Genomic DNA, 12,494 nt, shown 5'->3' with positions numbered 1-12,494 from the left:
TAACAGTGTATCTCCTAATGGAACAGTAGAAACAACTTGGAATGTCCAAAAACAGCAGATCAGTATAAAGCCGGTACAGCCCTCCCTCTAAGAGAATCTGGGATCCGAGAAAGTCTCACACTGACAAGGAGCTAGTACTGTACTACCGGCTTTATGTGAACAAATCAACAGGCAGAACAAACACTGCACAGGGGTGCAGCCTGCAACGCTGCCATCCCATACGGCACTGGTTCCTGTCCCGGCTGCTCCACTTCTGATCCAGCTCCCTGCTAGCTGCCTCCTGGTTTTGGCCCTGCCCTGTGGCCAGGGGAGTGAACAGACAGATGGAAGCTCTCTTCCTGGCTCTGTCTCTCCCTTTAAATCAGTCAATCTTTAGAAAGAGTAGGGTCAGGGCTCAGTGTTGTGTGGCAGCACTACTGTGACACTGGCTTCCCATATGGGAGCACTGGCTCAAGTCCTGGCTTCTCTACATCTGATCCAGCTCCTTGCTAATCCGTCTGGGAAAGCAGTGGATGATGGCCTAAGTGCTTGGGCCCCTGCCACCACGTGACAGATGAGGGTGCAGTTCCTGGTTCTGGGCTTCAGGTGCCCCAACCCCAGCAGCTGTGGACATTGGGGGCAGGAACCAGTAGATGGAAGATCTCTCTCCCTCTCCCTCTGATGTCCTGCCTTTCAAATCCACCAATAAGCCAATCAAAAATAGGGGCAGGGGCTGGCACTGTAATGCAGTGGGTTAACACCCTGGCCTGAAGCACCGGCATCCCATATGGGCACCGGTTCTAGTCCCGGCTGCTCCTCTTCTGATCCAGCTCTCTGCTATGGCCTGGGAAAGCAGTGGAAGATGGCCCAAGTCCATCTTTTCCTTTTTCGTTCCATCTTTTCTTCCTCCCACCACTGTTTTGATGAAAAAAGTTTTAACGGAACAGAGTGACACCTGCTAGTTTACAGAGCAGAGCATCTGGGCTGCTTTCGCATTACAGCAGCTGTAACGGAAACTGTTGTAGGGCTCACAAACCCTAAAAGGTTTACACCCTGGCCTTTTAATGGGAAAAGTCTGCAGAACCCTGACAGTAAAGAAATCACCTAATTGCATAAAAAACATCCACTGTAGAACAACAGTCAGTATAACATGTGTGTTAAAAACCACACACAATACAACATGACCTAATTTCTCTACGCAGATCCAACAGTATTAAGAAGTAACGTGGGATCCGGTGTTGCGGCACGGCAGGTTAAGGCACAGTGTGGGATGCCAGCATCCCGTACGGGTGGGGGTTCAAGGTCCAGCTGCTCCACTTCCAATCTAGCTCCCTGCTAATGCACCTGGAAGCAGAAGGAGCCGCAGATGTAGCTCCAGGTTCCCAGCTTTGGCCTGGCTCAGCCCCAGACACTGCAACCATTTGGGGAGTGAGCCAGTGGATGAAACCTCTCTCTCTCTCTCTCCTCTTCCTCTCCCAGGGTAACTCTGCCTTTCAAATAAATAAGTAAATCTTAATAGTGAAAAAGAACGAACCTAGAGGAATAAGCAGCAAATCAAACTCACACCTCTGGGTCCTGCGGCCGAGCGGCAGGCAGAACAGGATCAAGGCTGGTCAAAGGGGGCTTTATTTGTAATGTATTTGAAGATTTGTTTTATTTGTTTCAAAGAGACACTATTCGTGTATTAACCTGAATATTTGAACTTTTAAAAATTCATTTCTTTGCGAGTGAGGCTGGTTCAAACAGAAAATAGCAGGATTGGGTGGGACAGACGCTGGGAGCCCTCGGACCTCGGTCTTCCCAAGCGCTGCCAGGACGTTTGATGCTCTGATCTCACACCACCTTTCAGTCTGCTCTCGTGGCCCTCCTGCACTCCGCCTACGTCGCCCCTAATCAAGGCCAGACCGAGGCTTTTCAAGTTGTAGGGTGAAATGACGTGGAAGACAGCTACGGTGCAGCTCCTGCCCCTCAGGTGTCTGCAGCCTGTCCACAGCCAACTACTTCAGGCCCACGATCCCCGCTTCAGGGTCCCTGGCACGTGTGACTGGCCAGGCTCAGGTTTAGCACTGCCATGCACTTGGCCCAAGCTCAGGGCCTCTGTACTCACAGATTCACACGCTCCTCAGGAGAGCTGTGGGGCTTCTAACATTTTTCTGCGCTTAGGACGCAAGCAAGGCTGGCCAGGCTTCTAACAGTGCACCTGAGGAATGACAGCAAATCTCTGCGGGCCCTGGAACAGCACAGGTGTGCATGGGAGTGCCAACCCGCGGCCTGACGCCGTAACGCAGGAGACACTGCAGGAGTGGCTGATAAAATATTCAAGACCCATGTTTAGGAAAGGAAGGGAAGTTGAAATTCAGCTGGAGGAAAAGTAAATCAGTTCAGAGCAACTGATTTTACAACTTTATGGGAATGAATACTCCCTTGAAGTAAAAACAAAAATGTCAGATGTAATTTCCAACTGCGTAAATGTACAAGACCAGACCTCGGATACCCAGTCTCCTCTTAGGATACCTGGGAGCCGTGCACAATTCTGGGAAAGGCAAGTGCTCCCCAACAGTCATCATAAAAGAGAGCACCCAAAATTACAAGGGAGGTAAATTCAAAGGAAGGGCACTGTGAGGGCCACGAAGCTCCCAGGGCCTGAGCTAGGTCCCTCGATTAAGCAGTTACCAGCGAGGAAAACCTTTGCCATCCTCCAACTGTAGGAACCACAGCCACTCTGCTTCTGAAACAAAAGCGACTGCGATCCCGAAGAAAGGGTCAGAATCCCCTGGGAGAGTCAGGCTGTGTAGACTGCTGCAGCACGTGGAAAAGCCCACTTTCCAAACTGATCTTTTCAAGCGACCTTGTTTTAAAGGAAACCTCAGTGCGACGGTAAGAAATCTGCCCAGGACAGTTGAAGATGCTGAGTGCTAGCCCCAGAGTTGAACACTAAATATAACTGCATTTCAAGCTTCTCCTGGGGCCTCTGGCACTCACCTCCGTGTTCCAGAAATACTCGAACACATCTTTCCTTTCCTCTTGCTGCGGAGAAATGGAGCAGCGTCCAGCCGTTGGCATCGCGGCCGTTCGGAGAGTAGCCTTGCTCGAGCATCTTCCGCACGGTGTGGACATCCCCAGCGGCCACCGCGGCCTGGATCTGCAATTCTTCCTGCAGCTCAGGGTTCCTTCGACAGTGGTGGTGTAACATCCTAGCTGAGTCCGCTTGTTACAAAGGAGTCATTAGGTCACAGGGATCAGCCTTGAAGGGCAGGTAGAAGAGATGACATTGAGCGTACTTGGCACCTGGGAGTTGTCCACTAGATATCTCAGCACTGTTCAAGGCCTCAATCAGAAATCCTTGGTAATGACCCTTCCTACTACTAGTGAACATGCAGCTGTTGAGACCAAAACTTTCGATTATTTCCCTAAGATTACAAACTATTTCAAAAGAAACAGCACTCTTATTCAACAAAAAAATCACTCACAGCAAACAGCCCACGAGCACGGCATGCGGGTTTAGCTAAGAGGGAGCAGATGCCAGGTAGCAAATCAGGTGAGTGCCCATCTCAGGAGCTCTCACTCACTGGACGCACCACGGAGGAGGTGGAGCTACAAGCCCGGAGGAGGTGGAGCTACAAGCCGTTCAAGGGTGCTGTCACTGATCCGAGATAGTCAACGTGGAGCAATAAATGGACAACCCATTTACTGGGAACACCAAAGACAATGAAGGCAGTGGGTAAAAAAAAAAAAAAAAAAAAAGCCCCAAACAAAAACAAACAACAAAAACCTTTTGACTATTTCTCTCAAGTATTTCAACAACATTTTATCTTTAGCACAAAGTGAGGAAGGCTGGGTAGAGAAGTAGCAGATTAAGAAATCAGAATAAAATGTTGGGATGGGATTTATTTTCCTTTTATTGGTTTGTTTGTCTTTCTATCAGCGCTTCCCGCTTCCTGTTACGTCTACACAGCCTCTGGTACATGTTTCTAAATTCTATTTTCCACTCCATAAATAATCAAAGTAGCAACAAATAACATACATTTTAAAACTCTGAGAATCTAAATAATCTGTCAATTAGCCCTACGATAAAATTATCTGAAAGGAAAGAGTAGCACACTGAATCCCTTCACTCACTAGGTCACAAGAAGTGTCAGAAAATGACATCGCCTTCATACCAAGTTCAGAATGAAACGGTGAGACACTGCACGTGTGTGTGTGTGTGTGTGTATGTCTGTGCGTTACAAATTCAGTTCAGTGGGATTTTTCTTTTTTTTTTTTTTTCTTTTTTTTTTGACAGGCAGAGTGGACAGTGAGAGAGAGAGACAGAGAGAAAGGTCTTCCTTTGCCGTTGGTTCACCCTCCAATGGCTGCTGCAGCCAGCACACCGTGCTGATCCGATGGCAGGAGCCAGGTACTTATCCTGGTCTCCCATGGGGTGCAGGGCCCAAGTACTTGGGCCATCCTCCACTGCACTCCCTGGCCACAGCAGAGAGCTGGCCTGGAAGAGGGGCAACCGGGACAGAATGCAGCGCCCCAACCGGGACTAGAACCCGGTGTGCTGGCACCGCAAGGTGGAGGATTAGCCTAGTGAGCCGCGGCGCCGGCCCAGTGGGATTTTAAGTTAAGTACATACAGAAATCTAAACTAACTAGCTTCCAGGAAGTCATTCCAAACTGGGCTAATTTGTAGAAGACTAGACTCATCTCTTAACAAGTACCTTCCATTTCTAAAAATAGGAAAAAAACAATTATGTGATAAAGCTCTTTAAAGACACTGCTCTCCAACGTGGATTCAGGATCTCAGGATAGTCTTGCTACTAACAGTAATGTATCTCTCAAAACCTCTCGTTACGGACTGCACACGGGTAAACGGAAGCCCAGCTCGGGTCGAATCATTACTGCTGGCGTGTACAGGCACCTGCTGGTGCTCTCAACAGAGTCGGGGTCTTCACCCAGCCCGAAGCGTCACTACCAAGTGGTGGAATTTTGTCACATGACTGCTATTGAGCGCTATCTTCTCCAAGAAAACCAGGAGATGAGAGACTTAACAACTTGTTTCCTCGGTAAGATTTCCCTCACTCCTTCACTTAATGACAAAACTAAAATTAAGTCTCGTCTCAGAAATTTTGAACGAAAATAAGGAATCTTGTCGGAATAGGTCTTTCCTGATTCTTATCGTAGTCCGCGTGTTAAAGGCCATCAGAGGGAGTTAATGGGATCTACGGCCGCACGCTCAGACCATCATCTTTCAGATTCTGCTGTAGTGGGAGACCGGTCTACCGTGGCAGAGGGTGAATGCGGCGATGCAATCCTGAAATTTCTTCCAGCACACACTGGCTGGTTTAAAGAAAGAAACGGAAAGCTGAACAGGTGGTCTCCCAACACAGCCCCCGCGTCACCTCACCTGACGGAAGAATGTCCCCTCTCCTGGTATGTGGATTGCCTAGTAACCATTGTGCACATACAGCATGGTGGGGATGGGCTCAGTGTGCGTCCTCCGGCAGAGCCCCAGAGCCTTCTCAACCTGCAAGCAAACAGAATAAGAACCGTGGGAAACTCCTTGAGCGAATCCAGAACCAGAGCTGCCCGCGGGGTCTCGGCACTTGATGGCAAATCCAGAGGGCTGCGGACGCAGATCAGTTCTTTGACAAAATGCTTTCGTCACTTACGTATTAATCTCCAAGATGAAATCAAACGTGATTTATTTTCAGGATCCCTCCCTCCCACCGGATGGCAGCTTTACAAAAAAGATTAAGTGAAGAAAAGAATAAATCACACATTCAGGACTTGTAGGTATGCACGAATTCTTCTTCCTCTGTTGAGAATATATTCCCAGACTGGCTCCACTTGTTTCTGACACCATGATCACCTATTCTCTCTAAAGAGGACTAAAACGAGAAAGCTTGTGCATTCGATACAGAAGGTGGCCGGCACGAAAAAGGAATCTGCGGTGATTCTACCTTTAAAAGCCACTCTTCGTGTGCTCCGAAGACACCAAGCCCCTCATGCTGAAACGGACTCCTCTATGAAGACGGCAGACTCAGAAAAACCTTAACAGTCTTGCCAGCTTCCCCGGGATTCTGAGAACACTCATGTGTATGGCGCGCTTCCTCCCTGCCGACGAAATCCTAGCTCTGCGCTCCACTAGGGTTAGGGCCACATGCACAGTGACTTCCACACAGCAGGAATTACGTATGGGAGCCCTGCCGCGCCGCTGCGTGGTGTGCGGTGTGCCAAGCCCTCTGTCACCTGCACCTTCAGGAGAGGCAGGGCCAGGCCTCCAGCCGGCTGCAGGTCTCCATCCCGGCACAGGCACAGCCCCGTCTGCCTCGTCCTCTCTTCTCACCTGACTCTCCCTGTCACACTTCTTCAGGGAAGGCAGAGAGCTTACCAACTTGTACTTGGAAACAGAATGGGATTTAAAACTCTAGTATTTCTAACTAAATGAGCTAGACACGATCAGATAGACTCCTACAAGGCACTGTGTAAAACGCACAGAACCACGTTCCGTACGTGCCAGATTCTAAGACTTGGGCAGGAACTTGGAGGCTGGCCCTGGCGCTGTCTTGTACACCGGTCAGCAAGGAAGCGCCCACAGAACAGCGGCAGGACGGGGCACGACAGAGGGACGGAGGAGCCAGCTCAGAGAGCTCCCGCGGACAAGGCGGGATGATCTGGGCAAGGAAGCGCTTCAGGAAGTCTGGATGGAAACCCAAAGTGTCACGTAACTTTCAGTGAGTTCATACTGACACAAATAAATAACTGCCTCAGTTAAAAAATGGAGGAGAAAGGAAGCTTGTTCTAAAATTCAGAAGCGCATGGACGGTCCCCACCCCTGCCAAGGTGGGGGCCACGTGAACCAATGACAGACGGGAAGCAGGTATGGAAAACACGTGACCTCTGTCCTAGCTTCTGTAAACCGACGGTGAACTTCATTTCTAAAATGGAACTGTCTCTGATGACGAGCTCACACGCTCCTGCAGAAGAACCTGCGATCGTCCTGCGGGAGCTGCAGGACCACCCCGGACGCCTCCCGTCTCTGTGTGCCCTCACACCCTCTGCCTCCCGCCCGGAACCTGCGATCGTCCCGCGGGAGCTGCAGGACCACCCCGGATGCCTCCCGTCTCTGTGTGCCCTCACACCCTCTGCCTCCCGCACGGAACCTGCGATCGTCCCGCGGGAGCTGCAGGACCACCCCGGACGCCTCCCGTCTCTGTGTGCCCTCACACCGTCTGCCTCCCGCACGGAACCTGCGATCGTCCCGCGGGAGCTGCAGGACCACCCCGGACGCCTCCCACCTGTGTGCCCTCACACCGTCTGCCTCCCGCACGGAACCTGCGATCGTCCCGCGGGAGCTGCAGGACCACCCCGGACGCCTCCCGTCTCTGTGTGCCCTCACACCGTCTGCCTCCCTCACGGAACCTGCGATCGTCCTGCGGGAGCTGCAGGACCACCCCGGACGCCTCCCGTCTCTGTGTGCCCTCACACCCTCTGCCTCCCGCCCAGATCCTTAGGGGCGCTGCTGGCTTCTGCCTCCCTGTCACCACCGCACACAGGCAGCTGGGCTCAATGGGAAGGGGGCACGCAGGCCGGAGGCCGAGAGGGTAAAACAGCAGCAACTTGGTAGTAACGCCAGGAAAAGGCCTGGCGTGCAAGATGAGCGACGAAATGATTTCTCACACAAGCAAGACGCACAAACAAGAGCCCTTGTGGTGACTGCACGCGACCGACTGGAGTCAGACGAACGCCCGCTGAGTACCTGGCCTGCGCGGCCCGGTGCTCGTCGCGGCCACGGCAGTCACCTTTGTGTGATGTCCTAACACAGTGTTCTGCAGACCCCCAGTGAACTTTAAGATTATTTATATATAATCACCATAGGTTTAAACCAAAACAGCGCCTGTGGCATGTGCCTGTGTGTTGATATTCATGGGGTAAGACATGCGGGACACACACATGACCCCGGCCACCTCGTCACTTGGAATCACAGAGGACAATGATTTACCAGAGAACCGTCAACAGTCAAGTGACTAGTGTCCTCTGGCTATTTCATGAGATCTGCATCTAACAGAGTACAGCTGTTCACATGTGCACAGAAAAGGGGCGGGGAAGACTGCAATTTAAAAGCAAATGCAGCATCCAATGGTAAAGACGCCTATTAAAAGCCACCGAGGAATTCCAGAGATGAGAACCGGCAAAGCCCCACTCCCCCTGAGGGAGCGCACGCTTCAAAATCTAATACGGTCCTGCAAGCCACCTACGCAATGAAGGGACACGGCCAAGGAGGCCAGTGTCCCGACAGCGGATGCACGTGTCAGCCGTCCTACACCAGGGTGGCTGTGGACCCAGGAGAGGACAGTCTTCAGAGACTCCAGGCTTCAGTCAGAAAACAAAAAAGCTGCACACAAACAAGCCTGCACAATCAAAATGAACCATTTTCCCAACGTACGTCGTTTTACCCAAAGTCTCACTGCCAATGCTAATACTATGCGTCGGTTTCGCTAATGCATCTTTTCCCACTCCACGTGAGATCAATAGAAAACAGGCTTCCAGCTTTTATACCCTGGACCATATTAGAAACTACAAATTTAGGGATTTAAATACATTACCACCTGATTTCCATAGAGCTGCCACGTGAACTTCATTTAAAGGTAAGACTTCTCACTTCTTACAGTGGACAGAAAAAAGTCTATGCTGATAGGATAAGGCGAATGGTAAAAACAACCATGAAACAGGGGTGTTCAAGACCTGCCCAGCATCACACAACCGTCACCAAGGCTGGTCGCACATCTCGTTTCTCTGGAATAACTGATTCATGGTATTTGTGGTATTTAAGGTATGTATGGTTTTTCTGTTTATTATTCTCACTGAGAGTCCACGCATTTTCTGAGCAGGTGACACAAATCAGAACTGTGCCTTCTGATTGCACACCAGCTAGGAACAAGGCAGCAGAGTAAATCACGGTGCAGGCCGCTAAGGGAGTGAAGTCAGTGGCTCTCGGACATCCTGCAGCAAACACCGAGAGGCCAGACCAAAACACACGAGGGCTGCCCAGCCCTCCTGGTGTGCTCGAGGGCCCAGCACCCAAAAGAAAGTCGATGTGTTATGTCAGCGTCACTCGCTACAACCAAGGGCTGATGTTCCTAAGCCAGTGAGGGGATTTCTACTTCCGCCCCGTTACTGGGCATCCGTATACCTCAGGATTTATTATCCACGACTTATCTATGAGTCACCCGAGTTCCAGTAAAAACACACACATTCATGAAACGTGGATGAGGCAATAGAGGAAGATTGAAAACTCACTTATCCAGATCCAGCTCGAAGCTTAAGTCACAAACACTATAAACGACGAGGTCTGGTTGGCCCTGTCTTATTAACCACGTCTGCCAGTATCGGCTTAGCAGCCTCCTATGTCGCTGCCTAGGGAATCTGTGGGAAAGAGGCCATCGCTCCACTTGGGGAGTGCACTTGGCTTCGCCTCCCTTGCTCAGAGTGAAGAGAGAGGCTGGAACTCAGGTTAGCAGCGATGAGAATATCAACTCCACCCAACCTGGACTTTTTACAGATGGTTTAAACCTCTGCACCACCAAAGTCAAGTGAGAATGAAATAGACACACCTTATGCAGCACGCTGACTAATTGAGAATGACATCACTTTCAGTATAGAAAGCACAAGTCTTGGCCATAATACATCTAGTGATACTGAACAGGTATCGCTGAATATCTTCCATTAAAAACAATTCTGCAGCAGGTGCTCGGCCTGGCAGTTAAGATACCAGCGAAGATGCCCACAGCCCGCATCCGAGTGCCCGGGTTAGATTCCCGGCTTCGGCTACTGATCGGAGCTTCCTGCCAGTGCAGACTCTGGGGGCGGCCGTGGAAGTTCAAGAAGCTGAGTCCCTGCTGCCCCTGTGGGCGACCTACATTGAGTTCCAGGTTCCTGGTTCAGCCCAGGCCAGCCCCGGCCACTGCAGGCCTTTGGGGAGTGAACCAGAGGATGGAAGCTCTCTCCAACAACAACAGAATCCATTATCCCCTGTGTGATCACAGATGTGTGTCTGGTTACCAAGCAAACCAGATGATTTATTTTTCCCCCAAAAAACCAAGCAACTGGCAACAGAATTAACACCAAGGTAACCGCCAGGTTGAAACACATCAACTACCTAACTGACCGTGTCGGTAAATAAAAATACTCACATATTTCAGATGTTCGGCTTCACCTACATCAAACATTCTCAATCATGCTAACATTAGAAACGTGACAGACGCTGACAATTCTACTGGACATTCCCTAATCTTAGAAAAAGCATGAGAAATCGAGAGGGCACACGAAATACTGCTGAAGCAGTGAGAACGACCTGGCTAGACAACCGGAGAAAGCAAGGTTCTTTCTTTACCTCAAAGCTGGAGAGGCCCTGGGTCCCTCGCCTACCATCTTAGCTGGCAAAACCCCTCAGCAAAGTAAACATCCCAGAAACCTAGTGCCTCAGATGCTGACTAAACGTGAAACAGGAAAAGGTTTGCAAAGGAAACACACCTCAAATGCTCTAGCACGGCAGAGTTTTAATCATTCGATGTCTCTGGTGATCTCCATACGGCCACAAACACAAGTGCACCTGAAAAGGAGCTACCCCTGGCTCCCCACACGCACACCCAAGGCTGCCTTCACCCTCCCTCGGAGCAGCACCCTCGTTACAAGTCTCCCACGGCGTCCAGGTCTCCAGACCCCACTACAGTGTCTTCAGCCACATGTAGAGAATCAGCAGAGACGTCGTGGGAGCAGAAGGTCCAGTGACCCAGAGGAAGTCACCAATCTGAATCTCTCCCAAGAACGGCTTTGCGCCAGAAATTCCCTAAGTGGCCAGCAACATCAGAACAACTCGGAGGTGAACAGGCTGCCTTTCACTCTTGCTACGGGAGGTGACAACGTCGCGGCTGCCGTGAGACCTGCCTTCCGAGTCCGCCTCGCGGGGACGACACTAACGCTCACTTACCTTGGGCGGATCTGCGAGGCGAGGCAGCGGCACACCACGCAGCGGCACGTGAACTAGACACGCAAAGTCTGTAAGAGCTGTGAAGCGAGAATCTCGTTTACAAAGCGTTGCCACTGGAAGCCCCACATACCTCAACACATCAAACGATCTCTCTGGTTTGGTGTTTTTTTTTTTTTAATTTTTTGAGTGTCAAATGACTTAATAACACATTGTGCAAAATTCTATCAGTTCTAGAAGATCTTCGGTGTAACAAACTCCAGTCCCTTCCTAGTCCACCTGTATCGGTCACCCAGAAGCCAAGTTCACGGTCCCCAAGTGCTCCCACTACTGCTGCCTGCACGAGGAAGGTGCACAGATCCACTTCTTAGTAGGAAAAAAAATCAAAATTATTTCCTAAAACAAGCCATTAATTTCCCTTCCCCTACCAAAGGCCGTCCCCTAGCAAACCCCAAAGATTTCCTGGTGGAGGAAGAGGCAAGGGGACACGGGAAGGGGTCGGGGAGAGCAGTAAACTGCGGGTTAATTAACACGCAGGGTCCTTCAGAATTAACGAGCAATTAACACGGAATTGAGGAATTCCTCCGAGAGCAAGGAAGCGGGGGTCGCTACCCGAAACCTCTCAAAGCCACAGGGCAGAGCTCATGCAAAACGCGGAAACACACGGGGCCGGGCCCTCGCAGGGGTGAGAGCCGGCTCCGGCGTGCAGGAGTTATCGGGGCGCCGGGGTCACGCGTGGGCAGCGGGGCCGGGAGAGGGTGCACTCCCAGGCAACTGCCCCCCAAATGCAGCCCCGCGCGGGGGGGGGGGCAGGGATGAACAATGGGGGAGGGGAGGCCCGGCTCCTTACCTGGCCGCAGATGCTGGTGCCCGGCTCCCCGCCGCCGCCGGCTCCCACCTGGAAAACAGCAGCGGCGAGGAGGGGGCTCGCCCCCGCCCACCCTCCCGGCCGGCCCCGGCCCCCCGGCGGAGGTAACTGACTTTACCTGTCCCCTCAGCTGCGGCCCCTCTCCCTCCTTTGCGTCTCCTCCACACTCGCCAACTTCTCCATTGAAGAAACACCCCAGGCAGGGCCGGACGCGGGGGCTCCCCTCACGGCCCCGAGCCGCCGAGCATCCGCACCGCCGAGCAGGCGCGGGGCGGCGGTCCCGGCGGCCGGGCAGCCTCGGGGCAGGGGTGCAGGGAGGAAGTCCCGGCTCGGGTGGGGGGGCAGTCCCGGGCCAGGGGCTCGGAGCAGGGGCTTGCCGCGCTCCGGGCCGGAGGCTTCCAGCTGCGGAGGGACCCAGGAGGTCGCGGGACAGCGAGGTCCCGGGTCATACAGGGGCCCAAGTGCCAGCAGCGGGGTCTCCGGACTGGGGGCTTTCGGGATGCACTTTGCACTGGGCCACCCCCGCCCCCTCCCTCCAGCACTTTGGGGTCACTGGGATGGGACCAAGCCTTCAGCGACCAATCAGCGGCCGCCCTGGAGCCTGAGCCCGGAGCCGTAAACCAGGTCCGGGGTGGGTGGGGGTGGGGGGTGGGGGCGACTTGGTTGGTTGGTTGCT

At 52.3% G+C, this 12,494-nt stretch overlaps 1 protein-coding gene across 2 annotated transcripts in view; it reads right to left on the bottom strand.

Annotated features, from left to right (window-relative positions):
• Window positions 1–12,481, bottom strand: part of ASB7 (ankyrin repeat and SOCS box containing 7) — a 40,849-nt gene extending 28,368 nt beyond the window's left edge. The window contains exons 1-5 of one of the 2 annotated variants that reach the window (XM_008248763.5): window positions 11,937–12,481; window positions 11,801–11,848; window positions 10,954–11,030; window positions 5,368–5,487; window positions 2,962–3,223 (exon numbers count right to left, since the gene is read on the bottom strand). In XM_008248763.5, coding sequence (XP_008246985.1) covers window positions 2,962–3,172 — 211 coding nt within the window. In that variant the 5' untranslated portion in view covers window positions 3,173–3,223; window positions 5,368–5,487; window positions 10,954–11,030; window positions 11,801–11,848; window positions 11,937–12,481. The remainder of the gene's footprint in view (window positions 1–2,961; window positions 3,224–5,367; window positions 5,488–10,953; window positions 11,031–11,800; window positions 11,849–11,936) is intronic. The other variant, XM_008248762.5, reaches the window with a different exon arrangement.
• Window positions 12,482–12,494: the final 13 nt, after the last annotated feature.

The sequence above is a fragment of the Oryctolagus cuniculus genome, chromosome 12, assembly GCF_051225735.1.
Source record: "Oryctolagus cuniculus isolate XC-2025 breed Fujian yellow rabbit chromosome 12, ASM5122573v1, whole genome shotgun sequence".
NCBI lineage: Eukaryota > Metazoa > Chordata > Mammalia > Lagomorpha > Leporidae > Oryctolagus > Oryctolagus cuniculus.
Note: the sequence above shows the minus strand (reverse complement) of the source record. Positions and strands in the feature narration are given on the sequence as shown.